Source organism: Daphnia magna, linkage group LG4 (genome assembly GCF_020631705.1).
Source record: "Daphnia magna isolate NIES linkage group LG4, ASM2063170v1.1, whole genome shotgun sequence".
Taxonomy (NCBI): domain Eukaryota; kingdom Metazoa; phylum Arthropoda; class Branchiopoda; order Diplostraca; family Daphniidae; genus Daphnia; species Daphnia magna.
The window spans coordinates 3,808,821-3,831,247 of NC_059185.1; the positions used below are offsets into that span (position 1 = coordinate 3,808,821).

At 40.4% G+C, this 22,427-nt stretch overlaps 5 protein-coding genes and 1 long non-coding RNA gene across 7 annotated transcripts in view; 3 read left to right on the forward strand and 3 right to left on the reverse strand.

Moving 5' to 3' along the window:
* The window catches only part of LOC116920748, an 18,592-nt gene extending 14,863 nt beyond the window's left edge, over positions 1-3,729 (reverse strand). Inside the window, exons 1-2 of one of the 2 annotated variants that reach the window (XM_045172250.1) lie at positions 3,533-3,729; positions 3,100-3,455 (exon numbers count right to left, since the gene is read on the reverse strand). In XM_045172250.1, the coding sequence (XP_045028185.1) occupies positions 3,100-3,455; positions 3,533-3,714 (538 nt within the window). In that variant the 5' untranslated portion in view covers positions 3,715-3,729. Of the gene's footprint in view, positions 1-2,509; positions 3,456-3,532 lie in introns of both variants that reach the window. The other variant, XM_045172251.1, reaches the window with a different exon arrangement.
* Positions 3,730-5,895: 2,166 nt separating this feature from the next.
* LOC116920747 lies at positions 5,896-8,897 on the forward strand. The gene is made up of 3 exons (XM_032926850.2): positions 5,896-6,141; positions 6,212-6,460; positions 6,532-8,897. Exons 1-3 carry the CDS (start codon positions 6,091-6,093, stop codon positions 6,844-6,846), a joined length of 615 nt encoding a protein of 204 aa, XP_032782741.2. The 5' UTR covers positions 5,896-6,090; the 3' UTR covers positions 6,847-8,897.
* A 2,044-nt stretch (positions 8,898-10,941) lies between these two features.
* LOC116920759 (DNA-directed RNA polymerase II subunit RPB1) lies at positions 10,942-12,170 on the forward strand. Its single transcript, XM_032926872.2, has 3 exons — positions 10,942-11,031; positions 11,111-11,587; positions 11,650-12,170. The coding sequence occupies exons 1-3, from the start codon at positions 11,026-11,028 to the stop codon at positions 12,061-12,063; spliced, it is 897 nt and encodes a 298-aa protein (XP_032782763.2). The 5' UTR covers positions 10,942-11,025; the 3' UTR covers positions 12,064-12,170.
* A 1,424-nt stretch (positions 12,171-13,594) lies between these two features.
* Positions 13,595-14,775, reverse strand: LOC116920760 (adhesive plaque matrix protein). The gene is made up of 3 exons (XM_045173275.1): positions 14,647-14,775; positions 14,447-14,566; positions 13,595-14,367 (listed from the first exon to the last, which is right to left on the reverse strand). The coding sequence occupies exons 1-3, from the start codon at positions 14,650-14,652 to the stop codon at positions 13,738-13,740; spliced, it is 756 nt and encodes a 251-aa protein (XP_045029210.1). The 5' UTR covers positions 14,653-14,775; the 3' UTR covers positions 13,595-13,737.
* A 3,693-nt stretch (positions 14,776-18,468) lies between these two features.
* On the forward strand, positions 18,469-19,243 carry LOC116920761 (pro-resilin). The gene is made up of 3 exons (XM_032926874.2): positions 18,469-18,565; positions 18,649-18,747; positions 18,816-19,243. Exons 1-3 carry the CDS (start codon positions 18,560-18,562, stop codon positions 19,101-19,103), a joined length of 393 nt encoding a protein of 130 aa, XP_032782765.1. The 5' UTR covers positions 18,469-18,559; the 3' UTR covers positions 19,104-19,243.
* Positions 19,244-20,451: 1,208 nt separating this feature from the next.
* On the reverse strand, positions 20,452-21,986 carry LOC116920762. Its single transcript, XR_004392857.2, has 3 exons — positions 21,492-21,986; positions 21,311-21,402; positions 20,452-21,179 (listed from the first exon to the last, which is right to left on the reverse strand). It is a non-coding gene; the product is annotated as an uncharacterized LOC116920762 (long non-coding RNA).
* Between the last annotated feature and the right edge of the window lie 441 nt (positions 21,987-22,427).

Genomic DNA, 22,427 nt, shown 5'->3' on the forward strand with positions numbered 1-22,427 from the left:
TGTGGTAACGCTGCGCTGCTAATGAGTTTCTCCTTTGTAATTCGTCGACCATTACTCTACAATTTATGGAAGACTTTTGCAAATTATTTCCGAATGCAGTGATTTAGCGTGATGTTCTCTATTTCTCACGTTCACGCAAGGCTTTTTGGCTTCATTTTGTTGAAAAACTTCACGACATTGATTGACCAAAAGAAAGTCTGATGAAACTTTCAGCATTGTCTGCCGTAAGTGAGACCTGTCTCTCGCGGGGGTAGACAAACAAATGAGTTGCACTCGGCCAATTTAACCAAAGGGAAAATTTTCTCCACAAAACTGGGGAAAGGGTCAGAAAGGAATTGAGGGGACAACATGTTTAGACTTGCCCATTTCCGCGAGACGGGCCCGACCTTGGAGACCGTCACTGCTACATCCCAGCGGGACTATTCCGGCCCTCTGATTGGCTCTCTCCACCCCCTTCCATGTATATCTGCTCTCCGCTCCCACATTTTCCTGGTGGGCACAATGTGGTTTTCCGTGGGGCTGCCGCTTTTATTTGTTTGTTTTTTTTTATTATTTACATTTATTGTTTACTCTTTATTAAGCATTACAAATACAATTTTTTTCCTTACATTAATTGTTGTTTTTCTTTCATTTTATGTAATAGATTGAATTAAGTACCGCTGTGTTTTCTTAAATTAGTATAAATTGTCACCCATGGGTACTTGGGTTGGTTTGCGGGCCGGGGAAAAACGGTTCCAAAACCCGATTTTGAATTGATCGGGAAAACTATAAGTCCTGTATGAGTACTGCTCTTATTACGGTGTAATTAAAAAATCCGATTTTCAAATCCCAATCAGGTGCAATGTATTACAATGTCATCACATTGGCCCCTTCTAAACCTATTTCACAGTCCGAATTTCAACAAGCCTTTTCATAATCCGTATCACACTTGCTATTTTTAAAGTAATGGAAAAGTTAAACGAGTATTTAGCAATCACACTAGAAGCCATAGATGAAATTATTCAGTTCTACATTAAAAACCCACCCTGCCCACTCACAATTCAAAAACATTAAAAAGAAAGGCGGAAAGCAATAAATTTTAAAATTTTGCAAGTGCACTTCAAAGCCAATTTGCTGTGATAATTCAATTTTCTCACATTTGCTTCATAACAAAAGAAATCCTCTTTGCTTTAGTATTTCTTGGAAGGTCTGTATGTCAATCTTACTTTTTGAACTTCTTGGCTAAATCACCGCCGTCGGTAACGTCTTTCGTAAGTTCAGCCTTTTTCAACAAGTCTTTAAAACTTTTAATCCTTTCCAAGTACCCAGGTTTTTTTTCCTTGGTTTCGTTTTCAATCATCAAGTTAATATATTCGGGAGTGGGGAGGGGATCACCTCGCAGTGCTATCTTCTTTAAAAGGTTTGCGCAGCGAGTGATCTCATCCATCGCTTTAATGATTTCAAATTTCAGTTGCTCCGCCTCTCCTTGCAAGGCATTCTTCAGTTCTTCCGCACTAAGCGTCTTTGCCATTGCGTCGTCGTACTTTTTGCGAATGTCATAGAGAGTACGAGTCTCGTCTTCTTGAACGTACATCCACCTGGTGTGTTCGTTTGAGTGGTCTTCAGTTGCGCACTTTCCCGGGCAGACCTTGCACGCGCGACCACTCGAAAATAGAGACGCTTTGGTATTTACCACAGTATCCAATATAGTATTGAAAATAGTAGTGTAGTTGGAAGACATTAAGGTAGTGACATTGTTTGTCAAATCGCTAACATTTATCCCGTATAATTTTTCTATTCGCCAGAAATGCCGGGCAAAAGCCCGTCCACAAATTCGGGTCACAAGGATAATGGCACGTTACTTCGCACTTTGAGCAATTCAGGGCTGTCTGATACATTTCAACCTCAACCGATTTCTTCTTGGGTACTTCCACCGTGATTTCAAAGTTCTTATTAGCGTTAACATGCTCTTTGTTCAAGGCGATGATCTCCTCTATCTTCCGCAGCTCTTCCATCTTCATCAAGTGCGCCTGGATGGTCGCTTCTAGACCTTGAATAGTGATGTGTAGACTTTCACGGCTGTTCAGTACTTCTTTGGTGAGTTGGAGCGATTTGATCGGCATTTTGGACAACTCGGAAAAAAAAGAATTAAAATTTTGCATTGCGTTGTCCCATTCGATAGGTGACAAGCGATCACCTGGTGTTTGATTCGAGACGAAGACCACACGGTTATTAAAACTCTGGTGACAGGGATCCTTGTTGGCATCCATTTGGCAAGGAAGCTTAGCCTCCTTAATAGCTGCTAAGACTGAAGGTTGCCCTCCATCAGCGAAAGTGACCAGGAAGCGAACATTTTCCCCAATATCTTTGCCGAAAATGGACAACACCGAATTGAAGATGTACGTCTGAGAGCTCGTGAGGCGAGCCAGCGAAGATTGTACGGTAAAACCAACAGCGTCTAATTCCTGTGCCAATAATGGAGGAATAATAAAAATAAACATGACATTAAACAATAAATGAAACTCTATACTTGAATGCCATTTCTGTTTTCAAAGAATTGCTTGACGGCCGAAGTGATTTCTTGGTCACGCTCGATTCCTTCGGTATCACCGAATCCCGGAGTGTCGACAATTGTCAGAGAATAAGGAACGCGGAAACCATTTCTGTAATGGATGTCGTACGCCGTCACCTCTCTGGTCTGGCTAAACGCTTGACATGTCTCCTTTTCTTCGACAAGTATGAAACGAAAGGGATCGTCCCAACGAACGCCCAGTACGTAGTTGATCATAGCGTTGATCATGGTGGTCTTGCCTGAACCGGTGGCGCCCATCAGAAGAATAGTTTTGCATGTTTTGTTCGCTGAAGCGCTTGGCTCACCGAAGGAGAACCGCCGGACGATGGAAGCTGCTCCCGAGAAAGGTGATGTTGCTTTCAATGGTAACTTGTACATAATCATGCCATTCAAATTTTTCATATCTTTGCATTGGTTTTTTATTTCCACCGCTACCCTGTTCTCGTCCCTGAGTGGTGCAGCTTGATCCATAGAACTGCTACTGCGCATCGTCATTTGAAGCTTGTCGAACGGGGCTGATAATGCCTGTGCGGCCGTTATTATTGCACTTGCTGGCGTGACACCGAGCTCTGCTCTGAGCTTCCTGATAGCGGTAGCTGAAGCGTTAGTCATCAATACGTCTCCGTTTTCCAAGTCATCTTTGACATCATCTAAGCCCAGCAAGCTGTTGGCGACTAGCATATAACTAAAGGCGTCCAATCGGTGTTTTTTCAAAATGCTGGTTACTGCGGAAGACAGCAAGTGAACGGCTAATTTGTTGAGGATGGGCACAGCGCTGGACGCAGCGGAACTTGCATCTTTTGCAATGCAATAATAGATTCTGATTATTTCACTCATGTTAGCTTGCGAGTCTTTGCTGAGGCTCTCTAGCCGCTGTACTTCCTTGTCTACGTCCATTTCTGATCTAAACGAAAACCGAAAATAGTTTTAATAAAAAGACTGTTATGCAGCGTTAGGTTCGCCTATATAGTTAGGTTATACATCTCTTGGAGGAACTGCTGTATTGAACAGAATTGTCTGTTGTAAGTAAGACCTGTCTCTCGCAGGGGTAGACGAACAAATGAGTTGCACTTGACCAATTTAGCCAAAGGGAAAATTTTCTCCACAAAAATGGGGAAAGGATCAGAAAAGAATTGAAAAATTACGCAAAGAGGGAGCAACATGTTTAGACTTGCCCAGGTTTCCGTGAGACGGGCTCGACCTTGGAGACCATCACTGCTACATCCCAGCGGGACTATTCCGGCCCTCTGATTGGCTCTCTCCACCCCCTTCCATATATATCTGCTCTCCTATTTTCCTGGTGGACATAATGTGGTTTTCCTTGGGGCTGCCGCTTTTATTTTTGTGTGTTTTATTTTGTATTTTTATTATTTCCATTTATTGTTTACTCTTTATTAAGCATTACAAATACAATTTTTTTACCTACATTAATTTTTTTTTCATTTTATATAATTGATTGAATTAAGTTCCGGTGTGTTTTCTTAAATTAGGATAAATTGTCACCCATGGGTACTTGGGTTGGTTTGCGGGCCGGGGAAAAACGGTTCCAAAACCGGATTTTGAATTGATCAGGAAAACTACAAGTCCAAAAAGAAAAAAAGAAAAAAATTATGGGAATGAATATTTCTTGATAAGACCTGTCCATTTCTGAAAAAATATCGCTTAAAAAGTACTTATTGGAAGAGTAAAACGTTTTGCCATTTTTCAGGTAGGTCGGTGCGGTTAAGCGGGTAATCGGTAATCCCCACCCCCCAATAATACGTGAAATTAAAATAATTTTTTGCAGGAAAACTATAAGACAAAAATAAATAAATTTTACAGAAATGGATAGCTCTTGATAAGGGCTATCCATTTCTGTAAAATAATTAAGATAATTTTCATTAACAAAAAAATTTTGGACAAGACATTTTTTGTAGTTTTTGCGCTCTAGAGATATACTCGATCCTATAGACTTAAGTAACCATTTTCATTGTTTTTAAAACTTTTTTTTGTATGAATATTTTGTTATAAATTATTCAGAAATAGATAGCCCTTGTCAAGAGCTATCCATTTCTGTAAAATTTATTTATTTTTGTCTTATAATTTCCCCGCAAAAAACAATTTAAATTTCACGTATTATTGGGGGTAGGGATTACCGGATACCCGCTTAACCGCACCGACCTACCTGAAAAATGGCAAATCGGTTTACTCTTCCAATAAGTAATTTTTAAGCAATATTTTTTCAGAAATGGATAGATCTTATCAAGATATGTCCATTCCTATAATTTTTAAAACTTTTGAACTTATAGTTTTCCCGATTCTCCCAAAATCGGGTTTTGAAACCGTTTTTCTCCGGCCCGCACCAACCCAGTTGCCCATGGGTGATAATTCACAATAATTGTAATTGAAACATACAGATGTTTAATTCATTCTTGTTTTATAAATTGAAAAACGATTTAATAAAGGTATAAATAGTGTATTAGAATAAATTACAAACAATAAAAGTAAATATAAATAGTATAAATAAGCACACGAAAAATAAACAAATGAAGGCGACAGCCCGACGAAAAACTCCACACACACCCGCACACACACACCACACACCACAAGCAGAAGGGGTGGAGGGGCTTTAGGGTGAGGAGAGGGAGAGAGCCAATCAGAGGGCCGGAATAGTCCCCCTGGGATATAGCGGTGACGATCTCGACCCTTCGAGACTGTCTCGTGGAGAAAAAGTTGCCTTAAACAAAAAGATACAGAAAATGAACAAGCAAAAAATCTTATCGTTGGGTCGGAGATTTCCAACACATATTGTAGATACCATTGATACATCCATTCTTTTGTTTCCTACAGAATCACCGTAATAATTCTAGCGGATAATTCTACTAATGATAAATGAACCACAATATCAGTGATTAAACGAAATATTATTTAAATAAATTAATTGAATGATCTGATGAAAGGCCGTCAGGTTTGAAGCTCCTTGCTGCGTAAATAGAAGAACGGACCCCGTGAGTAGTTAATATTTGTTATTTCATACGCAATTTCACGTAAGTGTGGGAATCGAAAACAGATAAACTAAATGGACAGTAAAATGAGACCGAAGGCCCTGACCTGGTAACTTACTTTTATTTCGTTGTTGCTTTTCCGGTGACCTTGCTTAGAAATAAACGAATGTGATTTTGCTTTACGACGTTTTGCATCTTCCTTTTTCGCTGCTGCGTTTTATTCGTGACCTTCTTGTTCATTCACAAACGACGAGATTGCGGTTTTGCATTCCTGTGTCAAATTGTCTTGCATTATATAGGATGCATAAGTTGGATGCACTTTCACTTGACCGGATCCATTACACGGTTTTTTGCCATCTGCGACACAAAAGGCACGTTATTGTAGCAGTAGCAAAAAGTGTGTGTACAATGAATTCAGGACAGAAACTCTTTGTAATATTGATACGTCACAAACCATCCGCTCTGTTATCGTCCACCGTGTAGACCTACACCGTTCTATCGTAACTGGCACGATAAAGTAAGTAACAAACGTAGCCTATATAAGCCAAAAAAAGAATGGACGAACTCATCAGTTCAACAATCTTTTATTACCCGGCTAACATGAGTGTAAGAAACCCACACATTTATTATTTACATTTAAATGCCATTGAATATACTTATTACTTAGAATTTTCAGGTGGCCATCTTAACATTAGTTTGTCTGATGACGATAATAGTGGCAGGTCAAGACGAATGGGAAGAATTCTATTTCGGACTTGATGAATCTTTATTATACGAAGACAGTTACGGATCTGCTTCTACTCTTCCTGTTGCAACGGCCACTAAGTTTAACAACAACTCTGTTATCTTTCCAACATCACCTGCAGAAGAATCCGATCCAGAGCCAGAACCCGAGCCGAAATCACCAACCACAGCCATTCACGCTGTAAGTTAACATTTGTTTGTTTAACTTCTATCACAAGAACATGCTTGACTATGCTCTTATGAATTTTCAAGTTGAACACTAAGACTGCCAGACCTTACAGCTTCGGATATGCTGTGGAGGACAATAAAGCTGGCTTAGATTTCGGACACAGAGAGACAAGCAATGGTTCGGTCGTTACGGGAACATATTACGTTTTACTTCCTGACGGACGTAAGCAGACTGTCAACTACAATGCTGATGTTAATGGATATGTAGCAGAGGTTTCCTACGAAGGGGAAGCCAAGTTGGATGATAATCAATCGCTGAAAGCGAAAGGCACCTTTGGGAAACTACAAGTTGACTCTGGAAAGCTCTGGACCTGCTTCAGAAGTTGGTTCAACTGTTGAGACTCCACGATCTGCCCTTACTTCTAAAGCCCCGTCTTCACAGGGAGCAGCTCAGCAAACTCAAACTACAGCTCTTGCGGGTTCGCAATTATCAGCTCCTAAAACGCCAACGGTCAATATCAGTTCAACTGCTACTTCTCTTGTTCCTCCTAGCACTACCCAACCTTCACTTATTCCCACTCCAGTCCCTTCTCCAGTCTCACCTTCAACTGCAATAGAATCTTCAACTGCAATTGAGTCGTCAACTGTAGTCTCGAAGTTGATTACAATTCCAACTCAAACTAAAATTTCAAACCCAACCGCAAAACTTAATACATCTTCCGTTTCAGTTTCAACTTTGATTGCAACTTCTACTCCCATATCCATCTCTACTTCAGTTCCAATTTCAGCACCAACTGGAACTTCAACCCCATCTACCTCTAACTCTGGAATTACTCCAGTCCCTGTCACAAACGCAACTTTCACTGCAGTTCCAGCTTTAGCTCCATCTGCAACTGAAATTCCAATTCAAATGTCAATTCCAGCCACAAGTCCACGTCCAAATGCAACTGCAACATCCATTTCAACTCCCAGTATAGTTATCCCTATCCCTAAAATCCCTCCATCCTCCGTGACAAGCCAAGCAACAAATTCAACCCCAGTTCAGAATCTAACATCCATACCATCACCACAAACCGTTGGAACTCGACCCACTGGAACACCTACGCCTTCCTCAGATTCCCCGTCCAATCCTTCAGTTGTCCCCAAAGCTCCTGAAACGTCAACTCTGACATCCCAATCTTTTTCCGACGCTCTAGTAGCTTTTGTTCGTTCAGCTGGCCCAACCTTCATTTATTGTCGCAATCTTCTACCAAATTGCACGACTAAACATCGACCATCTCGAGCATCTAGCAAAGAAAAAGGATCTAACACTCATCAAACTCTTCCACCTTGTAATTATTGCATCACCTTAAAGAACACCTGCTCCTGCCTGGAATCTTCTGAACCCGTATCTCCTATCCGTAATGATTCATATCAAGCATTCCAAGCTTTAATACCTACACCTCCTTCATGGCCACCTGCGACATCACCTGCAGAGTTAGCAAGAACAATCAACGATCCGACTTCTTCAGGAAAACTCGAGGCTTCCACCAGTTCAAATTCAACTATGAAACCTCGGCCGTCCGATAGATTTGCAGATTCCATTGATTTTAGTGACGCTCTGGATGAAGTTCCTTCAGACCTATCTGATGTTGCCCAGTACGCTGAAACGCATTTCAGTTATTGCCGTGGAATAAGGTCGTTCTGTCCTCGATTAGAATCTACCCGACCCTATTGGGAAGGATCTTCTGAGGTTCCTCGTAAATGGAAAGAATCATTTCTTTCAACCATCAACGCGTGTAGCTACTGCCGTAGCTTGTGGCCTCTCTGTTTCGAATTGGAAACATCTGAATTTCTCCTAGATCCAGCGCAATTATTCACTCTACGTGCGCTGGAGGAGGATGTCAGTGATGCTGTTTTCACCGTTAATTATTGCCGTAACATGACGGAAGACTGTTCTAAATTGAACACTACCCAATACCTGAAAGAGTTTACACCTCAGGCTCGTTCTGTTCCAGTGGCAGATCCTATTCCAACTCAAATTTCATTTCCCGAAGAGCAATCATCTTCTGAGCTTGTAGACGAACTTTCTGAATCACAGGAATCCGAGGAGGGAAATGAAGGGGATTTGGGAGGAATCCAACTTGTGATTTATTGTCGTCGCTTATCGTCGATTTGCTCCCAGTTAATGTCTCTGTAATAAAGTCGACATATGGAAGTATTCCGAAGTAATTCAACCTGGCAGATTATAGAAGGAAAAGGACCTACATAATACGAGACTAGTGACGTCATCAACTAAGAGTGCAGCGTCAAGATCAAACGCGAATTACATATACCAGCTCATTTTAAATTATGATTCTTATATCATTTAACTTATTCAACCAATTCTATCCCGGCTAGTGTGAAATATAATAAAGAGATGTCAGCTCGCACCAACGAAGTAACCAATAAAAAATGTATTTTCTCCTTTTGCTTATTTGTTTTTTATTTAAAAACCTACATAATTAGGGTAGAATCTAATATTTTATTCGGAACCGACATTCAAATTTGGTTACAAACGGCTAGATTTCATCCAATTCCAAGTCAAAATTGTAAGCCCAACTTTTTTGTACAAAATGTCGGGCTTATTTCGTTTTCGGCTATAAATTCGAACAGAAAAATGTAGGGCACAGCCGTCTGTGTAAATTGCTGTCATGCAATAACTTGTACAATAAATCCATCGGAAATGGCAGCACTATGTACGTCTCTATGTTACGTCATTTTACGCAGGAAAATTTGCCCCCAACATTTTAGAAAGAAAGATAAAAACAGTTGAGCAAGTTACCTTATACAAATTTTTTTGTTTTCACCTTCCCGATTTAATAGGCAACTTCATTTCCTTTGAACATCAACCCAGTTTTGCCAAAAATTGGTTTCGGCATTTCTTTGTGTGTTGGCGGAGGGTTGACGGACGCATCCTGGCATCGGACCAAAAGTAACAAAACCGATAAAGAATTGTGGTCTGCGGTCGCATATACCTGCTCACGCAATTCTTTCCATTCCTCATCACGACCTTCAACACTGGGCGCTATACATGGAAGCAGCTCATCATTGTCGTTATTAGACCTCATATTTCTGCTTCACAGAAGGGCATTTTGTTATAGGAAATCGTTTTATCGAATGGTAAATCCATATAAGGCGATCGGTATTACAACGCTCACGACGAAACTGAGGCATGAGAATAAAGAAACTTTAATTGTTTTTCTTATAGCGATTATCCTGTATTATAGAAAATTGGTAGACTGATTAATGTAACCGCTGACAAGCCCATTATCGTTTCGTATATTTAGTCGTAATTTAAAGCTCTGCTCTTGATAATCGTAGTCACGAATTAAAAACAAAACGACAACCACGAGTGGTTTAACAATCGAATAAATAAGAAAATCTAAACGAGAGCTGTGATAATCCAGCCTTTCATCATTGAACACAGTCACGCAAAGCAGGTGCAACGCAAACGTATTGCTGCTGGTGCTGGATCCATTTCTGTCCAAGACTCAAACGGAGAGCACAGTCATGTTGCCCAAGATCACATCGAATCACAAGACATAATCAAATATAAACAGTTAAAAGCTTTAAAATTGAATTTGATGGCCTGGATTCGGCGTTCAATTAATCAATTTCCATTAGCGCTGATGGCGAAACTGCATAGTGCAAAGACAGTTGGCCAGCGTAGCTATACGTTGCGGGTGACCGCAGCTGGTCCCATCTTTTCTTACGTCATCCCACTGACGATATGAACATTTGGAAGCACTAAGACAACAAAGAAAACAAGAGCAGTGAAACGAACCTTGAAATGAATGTCATAACGCATGAAGCAATCGACACTTCTTCAAGACCTTCAAGTTTATTTTCACTTTACTGGTCTTCGGAATTTCCCATTGCTTATTACTTGCAGTTTCTAGTGCCATCACATGCAATTTATTAACTGGTATAAAACAAATTTAATAGCCTCTTATTGTATTAAACTAAATCACGGCTGTGCCTCTCTTTAACTACCCAAATCCTTGAAATATCGAATAAATCCTACGTTGTAGTAATCACTTTCAAACTTTTAGGGGCTTGTATAAATCGGAGGAATTAAACGTGATCATTTCGCAATGTGTGGGCGAAGGCCAATTGTTGTTAATTATCATTTTTTATGATGGCATTTAATTAGAACAGTCGGTTATAACTGCAGAATGGAAGCACCATTCCCCAAAATACAATTTGGACGGCATACAAAGTGCAATGCCACTTTGCGCGTCACACAATAGATGCGCAAAAGAAAGTGAAAGAAAAATAAATTCCAGACGTCACCTGTTGCATAGGGCGATAATGGGCCACCGTCAATTTGAAACTTCAAAGAATCATACGAGAAACGTGCGGTGTGTTAGAGTCAATTGAACAAGGGCACCTTTCTCTCTTATCCTATCTATAAACCACGAAGGATCGATCTAAACAGTTCGTTCAGTATACGGCAAAAAGAAATCGCTCGAGTTCGTATAAAAATGATGGTGAGCCCACAAACATACACCAGTCCTCTTCAGTATATTGAAAGAGAAAAATCCAACCTCTGCCATCATGAAAGTATAAAATAAATTAATCATGCCGATTTCCAATGATTAATTAAACCAACGATTCCCTTAAATTTTCCTTATTCTTTCAGGTAATACTCGTCATTGTAGCCACTGTGGCTGTTATTGTCACAGCGGAAAAACGTGGAAATTATCGTAACGTACCGAGCTACAAAACCTCGAGCGGAGCTTATGATCAGCGTCAGTACGAATCGACTACCTACGCCAGCCCGACATACACCACTGCATCGTACCCAGTTGCCGAAACCGATTCATTCTATCAAGACGAGTCTATCTATACGAAAACAAACGCACGGACATCATACAAACCATCTGCAACTACACCTTCGTATTCGAAATCCTCTTACGAGCCGTCAACTTCGTCCTACGTAAGTGAGCCGAAATATTACGAAACCCAAAAGCCTGATGGACGATCCTACTCTTCGAAACCCACCTACACCGACTCTTCTTACTCGTCTCCGGCCTACACGACGACAACAAGCGCACCTTACTCCACCAGCCAACGATATGCCGCTCCTTATTCGAACAAGCAAGATGCCTACGATTACGTAAGACTATTTAATTGTTTTTAAATATGCCCCTATTACTGATAAATTTGCAATCTTTGTAGAAGCCGATGCCTTACGCATTCAGTTGGGGAGTTAAGGACGAAAAAAGCTATAACGATTACTCGCACCAGCAGGAGAGTAACGGCAAAGTTGTGACCGGTTCTTACCGCGTCCTTCTTCCTGATGGTCGTACTCAAATCGTAACGTATAAGGCTGACGAAAATGGTTACGTAGCCGACGTTAAATACGAGGGACAGGCCAAATACGATGAATACAAACCAGCATCCAAGTCCATCTATAAATCTAACGATGACACGTATCAAACAGAAGCCAAACGCGACAGAAACTACGAACCGCTGGATTACGCCAAAGCTTCAGCCGGATACAACAATGCCCAGTCCTCCGGAACGGCTTACGCAACGTATGACGTTCCAGCAGCTTACACCACATCGCCTTACAAGCCGACCGAGTACTAATTTTTCCCATATGAAAACTATATGCTTATGTAATCAGACAAACTGCGATCAACCCCATTTGATAACTGAAAGAGAATCTTTTTTAATAATAACTGAAAGACATAACACTTGTGGCAAGTTTCTTTATTGTTTTTACGGCAGAAAATAAAACTTTTGATGATAATATATCAACTAGACTGGTAAACTTTCTAAGACTACATCTTTCGTCCGCCCCTGATGGAAGGTGTCAATTGCACGGTGGACTGTGCTGTCGAATCGTTACATTTCAAGGTTTAGTTCTGCAAACAGTGGATTACTGTCATTTAATTTTTAAAAGGCTCCTGGTGTTTCACGTATAGCAATGGTTATGTTTGCTAATGTTTTAATGACAGACAGTCCTCTTTATTTTTGTGCCACCTCTCCTATTGTTTTCTCTCGTTTCGAGATGAGAGAAAACAGCTGCAACATCATATCCCATGAAAAGAAATGATTTTTGCGATTTTACGTACGTATAACTTAGGAGGGGAAACGCCTTCTTGTTGCAAATTCATGAGAAAAAAAAAATCGCGAACGAAGTAGAACGCAACGATGTAATCTGGAAATCGTGTCCGTCTGAATTTGTTTCCCTTTATATTATCAAGTTAAAATTCTAATTTCCTTTTCCCTCTGTCATAATTTGTAACACAAGTTTACTCGTGTCTAACCTATGCAAGGTTGTATTACCAACTTCCCATTTAACTGTTGAACAGTTAAAAGTCGATCATGACCTAACTGTATTTCACGTCGTACCTTAAACATGCAAGCCCCATGGAATACTAAAAATGTGTAGTGAATGCCTCGGAATGGCGAAAGTTAAAAACAACAAATTCCTCCGAACAGCAAAGAGGATCGATGTAATGTCTTTCTTGTGAACCAAAGGCCATTAAAGAGTAAAATGTGTAGCGGCGTTATTTGGTACTTAAAACAACGGGAAACATATAAAACATGCTTATCACTTATGTATACGCTCTAGCGTATATAGGAATTGGGTAACTGTTTAATTGTCGAAGCATCAGAGCAGAAATGTTCTTCCCACAGGACAACATTTGCAGAACAGCTATTTTGATGTTGACAACTTTCCCTCGTCCTGTTCTACTTTTTCTTTCATTTTGTTTTTTTCTCCCTGAATTCACTTGCCTTGGTCTTATCATCTCGATGAAAACTCATTCTCCGTTTCCAGGATCTTTGATGTTCTATTCTTTACTTTTCCTTCATCCTCATAAGACAACACACGTCTCACAACCCGAAAAATAAAATCAACGATGTACGGGAACGTTTTGTCTGACCATACGGATCACTTGCATATGGCCTAAAGTTGAGTGTTATACTTTCTAACAATGAAGAAGATGGGGAAAAAAAAGAAAGTTACCCGTTAGAAACTTGCCATAAAAAATTGCTTTGCAAACAATAATTAACAGCAGACGAAGAGCAGAAGGGAAGCCAAAGGAAACTTATGCGATCGTTTGTAACCCATTACGTAATTTTACAGAAATAAATGTCTGAGACAACGATATGTAATAAGAATAATTATATTTGTGCGTGGCGATTGGCAAAATAGCAGATATCATGTATAGAAAATTGGCTTTACATAAGTTATGAATATGTTGCTGCGATCGCTTTAAAATATTTAAAAACTCATCGCCGAAGAAAAGATTTTTAGGCAGCATCGGTGGAAGACTCCGCTTCGCTGGCAATCGGGGCAGCAGCCGCCTCGCCAATTGGTTCAGTTACGGCCACAGCAGCTTCTGCGTCCTCGGTGATGGCTTCAGCTGGGATTTCAGCCTCTTTCACGGGAGCGGCGGCTTCAATTGCGGCTTCAGTGGTAGATGGAAACGGATAGCTGGGTTTAGGGTACGATGGGTAGGACGGACGAGGGTAGCTTGGGTATGCCGGGCGAGGATAAGCTGGGTAAGAAGGTCTTGGGTAACTCGGGTAGGATGGCTCAGGATAAGAAGCTTTGGGGTATGCCGGTGGAGCGTAAGTTGGCTTGGGGTAGGCTGGAGTAGGATATGCGGGCTTGGGGTAGGCTGGAGGGGCATACGCGGGCTTGGGGTAGGCTGGATAAGCTGGTTTGTATTCAGGATATTTGGCTTCTCCGTCGTACTTGACATCGGCGATGTAACCGTAATCATCAGCTTTGTACGTGACCACTTGTCGTCTGCCGTCCGGGAGCACGACGTAGTAAGTACCGCTCACGAGTTTGCCATCACTTGTCTCTTTCTGTCCGAAATCGTTGTAACTTGCCTGATCCAGTACGGCCCAATCGAAGCTATACGGCATTGGGGCCTGGAAATAATTACGAAAAAATAAATTGTACAATTAAGCATCTCGTGTTTTAACTTGAAATGTAGGTGAATGATTTTACGTAGTCGTAAGATTTTCCGTAAGCCGGAGGAGGATAAGCCGGTGCCGGATAAGTTGGTTTCGGATAGTAGGGCTTTTCGGAAGCCAAGGCAACTACGACCAACGCTGCGATGATGGCGATCTGTTTTTAAAAGAAAACCATTACAATTGCGTTTTCAAAATTAAGAATTCTGGTAAAATTTCAATGGAATTGCAACTCACTTTCATCTTGGCTAGAGAAGATTTTTCTGATGTTTGCAATCGTCTTAAAGTTGCGAACACACTGATGAATCCTAAGCTTGTCCTAGTCCCCTATTTATACTGGTCTCGTGGCGATCCATAAAGCAGGGCGTGGTATATAGTCGTCTTGCATGGAAGTCGGCGAAATTCGACGAAGGGAGGAACTTGAAGAGCGTAAAAACAGAAAAAAAAAAGAAAGAAACGGCACACTACCGAACATGTTGCACTTGCTCCGCCTGCACGTTCAGTTAAAAATTGTGCTAACACACCTACGCAAGAATTTGATTTTTTAAAACTCAGGGACGGTTGCAAAAAAAATTTAGTTGAAAAGGAAAAACGACTGAACGAAGACGGCATCGCTTCGCTTATTCGGCCGGTACGTTCCGTCGCGATAAACTTGACATCAAAAATCGAAAGAAAATTCCCACAAAACGCAATGAGATCTCCACAGTACATCAAGTTTTGATCGGTAGATTGTATATTCTCATAGTAACGTGGAAAGCGAAACATCGCAAGGCATTATGTAGCGCTTTGATGGACAATAACGAGAAATCTCTGTCACATTGAAAAAACTCGCGCTTCGCAAAGCACAACCCAAGGTTTAATCGGCAAGATCGCAATAAACAATGCTCCGAAAATCCTAACCGAGTTCGCACTGTTTCAACAAGTACCACATAGTTGTCAAAGCTTATAAGTTCAACCTCGATTTTCCCCATATAAAATGTGAATGATCAGCACAGAGTGTGACGACCAGTAACGAGTCGATCGTATAAGTGAGAGCGGATCGAATGATTTATAGTTTTTACTGGAAATCCCGAAAGTCATTGTCATTGCAATCAAGCAATAAATCTGTGTACACTATTCAATATAACAATTAAAGAGATCTACATAAATGTACTAGGCCCTCCGGTGTAGTTTTTATATGCGCTGACGTCATTACATTTAAATCTGCACAACTAGAGGACGTTGCCGCTGTTATCCGCTGGATCAAATTTGAATGGGGGTCATCGCGTCATCGACATCCTTTACAGTGTTCACAAGGCGTGATTATCAATGGCCAACATGCAAAGCATTTAACCCTGACACGCCTTCTAGGCACACATATAGTTGTTTGAAAATGTTGCACGCATCTTGGTATAGGTATAGAGGTGGTGTATGAGGCACATCCAAGAGCGTTACATGTTAGCTGGCCGTAATAAGAAAGGCTTTCCCAAAAGTGAAATTTTTGAACTATAAGATGAATAATAGTCGGTCTTATTTAAAAAAATAAAATAAAAGCTTTTGGGGATTGGATGCGGACAACATGGGAGAATATACACTCTCTTTCATTATTGTAGACATAAGGCAAAGTGCCTTAGCTCCTTATCAAAAGTAATTAAGCCACAATGCAAAGCAAGTGCTGTGCGCTAATGCGCAACAGGTGATGGCTCCCCCCAACAAAAAGGCGTTCAATTTGTTCTTTATTATTCTCTCTTTTTAAAAAAAAATAGTTTCGGACACAGACTTGCGTCCTTCATCTTTTTAAGACCTGGTTTTAAAATGGAATTTTAACAATGCCGAAAGAAAAAATGAACTAGATCTTAAAAAAAAAAATGTGATACGTGTATCATTAGTTGGCTGTCTGCTGCATCTGCGCATATATTATAAAGCAGGATAATATACATTTTTGAAATTTAAAATAAAAGAATAACGGATTAAAGCTTCTTCCATTCAAGGGTATAACGGCATTGTAAAGAAAGTCGTGACGCAATAACATGCACGAGTGTGTCTTAGAAATCGAGAGCGTTGTGTGGCTACTATCACGACGCACTAACAAAGAGTTCATCAAGCAGCCCCCCGAAAAATGGATTATTTCTTATTGTATTTACAGGTGCAACTTCGTAATACGTCCGTTGCGTGTGATTGTGTGGGCAAAGAGGAATCGGTGAAACCCTGGCCGTTCAATGGACAATCAAGAAAAGGGAGTTGATCAAACACGACAGGTCATTTGTTACGATTGTTGCGCCGAAAATTCGTCAGTGTTCCCACCCAGTATCACAGCAGTAGGTCCAGGGAAAAATCACCCCTGCTGTTTGGGAAAAGATGGCACGAACAAATGTCAAACGAAGGTGTCATCATCTAAATTCATGACAAAGCCATTGATGTTTTTTTGGAATTCTCTGAGCAGTTCAAACACGCTGAATTAAATGAGCTCTACATTAAAAAAAATAAGCCAATTGTTCTTAAAATCTGGAACAAAACGTGAAGAGTAGGTTATATACGTCTACCATCATTACAACTATATACTTGTTTATGGATCTCATTATGTTGATGATATCTTTGCTTTCCTCCTCACCGTAATTACTGTACAGTCTACTGACATTATGCTCTTTTTTTCTTATTCATTTCACTTTACATTGAGCTATGCAAAAAAGAGAAAACTTCTATTTTGTCCGTCAGTGCGTACACTCTCGATCTGATAGCGACGGTCACGGCCAATTCAGAATGTCAGGTGATAATTTGTGCGCTGCCCTTCGACACGTGGCAAAGATCCCCGAAAACGAATGCGAGTCCGAGAGCGGCTGAGAATAAACTAAATAAAAGAATATTGAATTTTTCAAACTTTCAAATGCGGGAAATAACGTTGTGCGGCTTTCACTGCTGCAACATAACGCGCAGTGTATATCGGCCATCAAACCAATAAATAATCTCCAATGGCATGTTGTATTTTTTAAAAATTTAATCGTCCCCCGTCAAGTTTCACTTGTCGGTTACTATATAGAACAGAGCGTCGTTGACGAAGGCCGTCGTGTATATACAAACAACACGCTCACGTTGGATATGGAATCGCTAGAGATCACGATTCTCCGGTAGTCATTCAATCCCGGCTTCAAAACGGCAACAAACAAAAAAATGGCGTTTAATGGGTTCTATAAATAACATATCTGTTTGAATGTATCCATACGCATGCGCGGATTGCCATTGTTTATGTCGATATGCACACCGAGATTGCATGGTTCTCTTTCACGACGTGTGGCCAGACACGCCTTAATGCCTCAAAGGAATTTTTTATGTCCTTATATGTTTGTTGTCGTCTTTTTTTCCCCACTAGCTCATAAACGAGCCATTAAACACGGAGGGAATAACAACTTATAAAAAATCCCAGCGATTCGGACTTGCTGTTTTTCCCGCTACTGCGATTTGAGTCTCTTGCCTTACGTATTCACAAGGTGAATTCAGTTATGCCAATATCCACAGCTAATAATATCGGCCACATTTGGTAATCAAATCATAAATATATGATTTGTTTTATAGTAAACCCAATCGATCGGGCGTCTATTCTGACCACCTGAAAAGGGAAATTTCCCCACAGTCGCCATCACTGTCAAACAAATAGAATAAAAAATCGCCATTTTATCGTGTCATGTCTGCTGCTGGAAGGTCTTCCGCTTAAAGAAATTCCACCTTAGCAGCTTTCTATATATAGATTTACACACAGTGGCTCATCATCGTCTTAAGCGCCGAACAGTTTGCGGAATAACGCCAATATCGTTTTCGAACTATTTTTTTGAAATGGGAAATAAAGAACGAAGAATGGACGTATACGAAACAAAGTTATAGGAAAAAGGAAGAGCATAAAGAAGTTTCCCAGTTCCAAATGGAAGGAAAGTTGGGTCGTGACGATGACCACAAAAGTGAACGCGACACACATTCACGACAATTGTCTGCTATTTTTTAAAATCCCCCTCTCGTCTATAATTTCCCTTTTTTTTAAAACCAATCCAAACCAATCATAATAATAACTCACTGCTGCAATGAGTGACCGCTATTACACCAATGCCAGCGATACAGCTATATAAGAAAGAAATGAAGTCCCAACAAAAACATCAGTCGTCCAATAACTCCTTCAAACAACATGCAGGTATTTTTCATTGCTTAAAATTACAATTGTTATCTAATTCCACCTAGACAAATGATTCTCCTCTAATTTAACGTCCATTATAGGTCCAAATCGTTTTTGTTACTGTTCTATTTCTTGCCGTTTCGATAGCCGGAAAGGAACAATCCAATTATAGGGAAGTGAAACCCGCGTACGAGCAGCAGGTAAATTACATATACGTGGAAATATCTAATTAAACTCAACAAAAAAAGAAAATTAAATCTTTTTAAAGCACGAACCAATGCCATACGCGTTTGCCTGGGCTGTGAAGGACGAACCCAGCAGCAATGATTATGCGCATCAGCAAGAAAGCGATGGCAAGGTGACCACCGGATCTTACCGTGTCATCTTGCCGGACGGCCGCACTCAGATGGTCGCCTACAGATCTGATGAAAACGGATACGTTGTCGACGTGAAATTCGAAGGTGAAACCAAATACCCGCAATATCAACCTTCCTTACACAACAACAAGGAAAGCTATCCCCTTCCTAAAGGGAATGCGGATATCCCGAAGGCTTAAATCATTTCAAACCAACGGACTTGTAAAGATGTCAAGAGATTTTGAATTTAGGAATATGAAACAAATCTTGTATTTGTTGTATATACATGCGATGAAATGAGTTGTAACTATATTTGATCTTTACTACACAATAGAATTGATTTTCTTTTCCAAAATAAATTCTAAAATGACCGTAATTATCATCCAGCTGACACAAATTGTTTTAACGCGTTTGACTTTTTCTCGCGTGTCATGGAATGTCAACTCATCGCAATAGGAAAACAACTCGGCTTTATAGTCGGTGATGGTATAATGGCCTCTACTTTGTTCGCGTGAGTGCTGGTTCATTCCCCTACATCTATTCTTGAATTTTAAATTTTACTTTCGCCCTTTTAAACTGAAGTGGCCACCTTTTCATATAAACTTCGTTTACATATTTACAGACAGATAAATAAACATAACAAAAGTGAAAAACATAGAAGATCCAGTGCTCAATGATGTAACGCATAATGCACGTTTCAAAAGGCGTTGTCTTCCTATATATCCCTTCGCAAATGTTTGTTCAAATGCTTTTGTTATTTTTTGTGTGAGCCCCTTTCTCCAAAACAAAATGCGGAGCCACGTCAAACGTGGAACTGATTTGTTAACTACATTAGGAACACAACAACAAGGACGTTCGTTTATCGGCTGACCGTCGCCTCACTGGCTGGACAAAAATGCACTCACGGTGACGTCAACTAACTGTTTGCTCGTTTTGTTCTTTTTGTTGAAACTCCGCGTGTGACGGTTACTATTCCACCCGAGTATACACAAAATATATTAGCCTATATATTTTCTTTGGAAATAGCCTTGGACGGACCGTCCGTCTTGTCAGAGGCGTCCCTATTCTTGAGTCTGTTGTTCTAAAAATGGCGAAATGGCTTAAATCATTGCCGTCTTGAAAATCGAGTCCATCTCGCCTCCTCCCAAAAAGAAACTGAGGAAAATAAGAACCACAATCAACGTTTGAAGGGGAAACGTGATGTTACATATTCGATGCGTATAAGGCCGTCAAATGTCGCTCTACATTGTGGGATGAAGAGTTTTCAAATTACAGCTGGAGGCTCCGACGAAAGTTGACGGCACATCCTTTCGAAACGAGGCTTGCCATTTTGGGTTTAGCTTCACGTTTTGTTTTCGATGGGGCCATCAAAATGTCACGATTCGAATTACTGGACCGAATTACTGGACATGGAAAAGTCTTCAGCGTTAGCGAGAAGAGAAACGGGGCATGTCAGATTGACAGTGTATAGCGACTGTATATATCTTTTCAAACGATATTGGACCATGGAAGTTGCCCATTCAATCCGTTGCTTTTGACCTACATATACACGTAAAAACAATCCCAATATTCGAAAGAAATGACGTAACAGTAGAATTTCACCGGTTATAATCTTGTTTTGCTATTGGCATTCAATTCAAAGGGAAGTAGTATGTACGGCATAAAAAGAAAAAGGGAAGTTCAATTTTCTCTTTGTGTTCGTTTCAATTAGACTGATGTTCGTTCACAGCAATTTGCTAAAAATAGAAAGACGGGCAAGTAATTTGTCTTAAATAATAACCCTGGGAAAAAAAAGCATAGAACTGTGCGAAAGAGAAAATCACGTCATGTCATATAGAAATATGGTTTGTTATTATACAATTAGCGTTATGATCATCTGCCGATGCCACAGTTCCACCACATTATGATGGTTTCAACGTCCGCGTTTTACATGCGTAAATTTCGTCTGGCTACCGCATATTATTTTGGTTCCAGATGTACCTACTTGTGAACTAAATGTCAATGGTGATTGTATACGTGCGCTAGAGCGTGAATACGTTTTCATACAAATTCCGAAGAACTTCCGAGAGTATACAGACGAGTCGCTTCTTCCTTTTTATTGTTTTGTTTTTTTTACAAGTGGGAACATGTGTGTGGTGACAGTCCGGAATTCACGCGCCTGTGGGAATCGTGTCACTATACTGTGACCGTCAGAATGTGGCACGGTTCAAGCTGGGTTGAATGCGGTGTGAATAATAAAACCCGTTCGCCCTTGCACGTAGTTTCATTGGAAATTCCTGCTAATCCAACAGAATGTGTTACAAGTTTAAAGGTCTCAATAGAAACCTTGATCTATGGTAATTCTTTTGTTTTTGGTTAATTGAGGACTTTTGCTAACAAGCCGATCATAGTCCTATACAGATCATACCGGCATCTATTGCGTATGTGGCCGCATCCGTCAAATAGGCGTGACCACCTCGTTACAGCCAGCTGGCTGTCCATCGAATTCTCACCACTATTCTTGGTTTTGAAAAAAATTCACACAGAGATGAAAGCTAAACAGAAACAGGTAGAAAACAAAATATGATTTAAGAAAAGATGAAACCCACTTGCGGTTTTTTTGCCCATCTGTTTTCTGTAAAAATGAACAAAATCCGAACCGTGTCTATAACATTCAGTTCTTCCGTAAGGTTTCTTTTGCAATGAGCCATTATATACGACAGGACACGAACAAACTCATACACCGTGCTCAGAAAACCTCAAAATGTTATATTACGTCTAGACCTGTGATGCAAATACGGATGGCACAACGTCATGTCGAAAGGAGAAGGCGATGATGTCATCGACGCGGCAGATGCGTTCTGGAGGACGTCGTCCTTCTAGACGAAAAGAAAACGAGAGCATCCAAGTCTATGTAGCAACATATATACGGTAATTGTCACGGGCTTTTCCTTTCTTTCGTGAATGCCAATGTAGCGCGTTGCCATAGACATAAGCGTCGCACCTACCTGGCTCAAAAGTGGGACAATCAGCTTGAAAAAAAAAAGTACTCTGATGGCCTCGATCACAGAGTCATACAGTTTTTTGGATGAGAGTAAGAAGCCTCGCCATTAAGCGCATTTGACTTTTTAAGGAGAACTCTCAAAGCTCTTTGCTTCTACTTAAAAAAATGACTTCAAATAAATAGGTGACCTATATTGTTTTAGAGCACCCACTGTTCGCAAGTGCATACGTCCATGGGTTAAATAAATAAAATAAGAAAACGATGCAGACAATTTTTTTTTTTTGCGAAGAGGATGGCTTTTCGCCCCACCCCGGCGTCCGTCCACGCCTTTGCCGAAGGCCATACTCGATTTGTTATTTGAAATGTCGGTCATTTTCTTTCGTTAGAGCGCTGCGAATTTAAAGTGCACAAAATTGTTAAAGAGACCTTCTTTATGAGGGGACGGTTATCCGTTTTCTTTGCATAACTGGCCGCCTTTTGTTCTACGCAGACACGCTTAATTTCTCGTTTTCTTTTTTTCGTGTCATATGCAAATTGTAGT

What these genes read in the sequence shown, in the direction of transcription:
- LOC116920747 (XM_032926850.2), top strand. Translation starts at nt 6,091, where the DNA reads ATGGACGAACTCATCAGTTCAACAATCTTTTATTACCCGGCTAACATG. An exon ending in ATTACCCGGCTAACATGAGT is followed by an intron (nt 6,142 to 6,211) that starts GTAAGAAACCCA and finishes TAGAATTTTCAG; the next exon opens with GTGGCCATCTTAACATTAGT. An exon ending in CAACCACAGCCATTCACGCT is followed by an intron (nt 6,461 to 6,531) that starts GTAAGTTAACAT and finishes TGAATTTTCAAG; the next exon opens with TTGAACACTAAGACTGCCAG.
- LOC116920759 (XM_032926872.2), top strand. An exon ending in AGCAAGATGCCTACGATTAC is followed by an intron (nt 11,588 to 11,649) that starts GTAAGACTATTT and finishes CAATCTTTGTAG; the next exon opens with AAGCCGATGCCTTACGCATT.
- LOC116920760 (XM_045173275.1), bottom strand. An exon ending in ACGGAAAATCTTACGACTAC is followed by an intron (nt 14,368 to 14,446) that starts GTAAAATCATTC and finishes AATTATTTCCAG; the next exon opens with GCCCCAATGCCGTATAGCTT.
- LOC116920761 (XM_032926874.2), top strand. An exon ending in AACCCGCGTACGAGCAGCAG is followed by an intron (nt 18,748 to 18,815) that starts GTAAATTACATA and finishes ATCTTTTTAAAG; the next exon opens with CACGAACCAATGCCATACGC.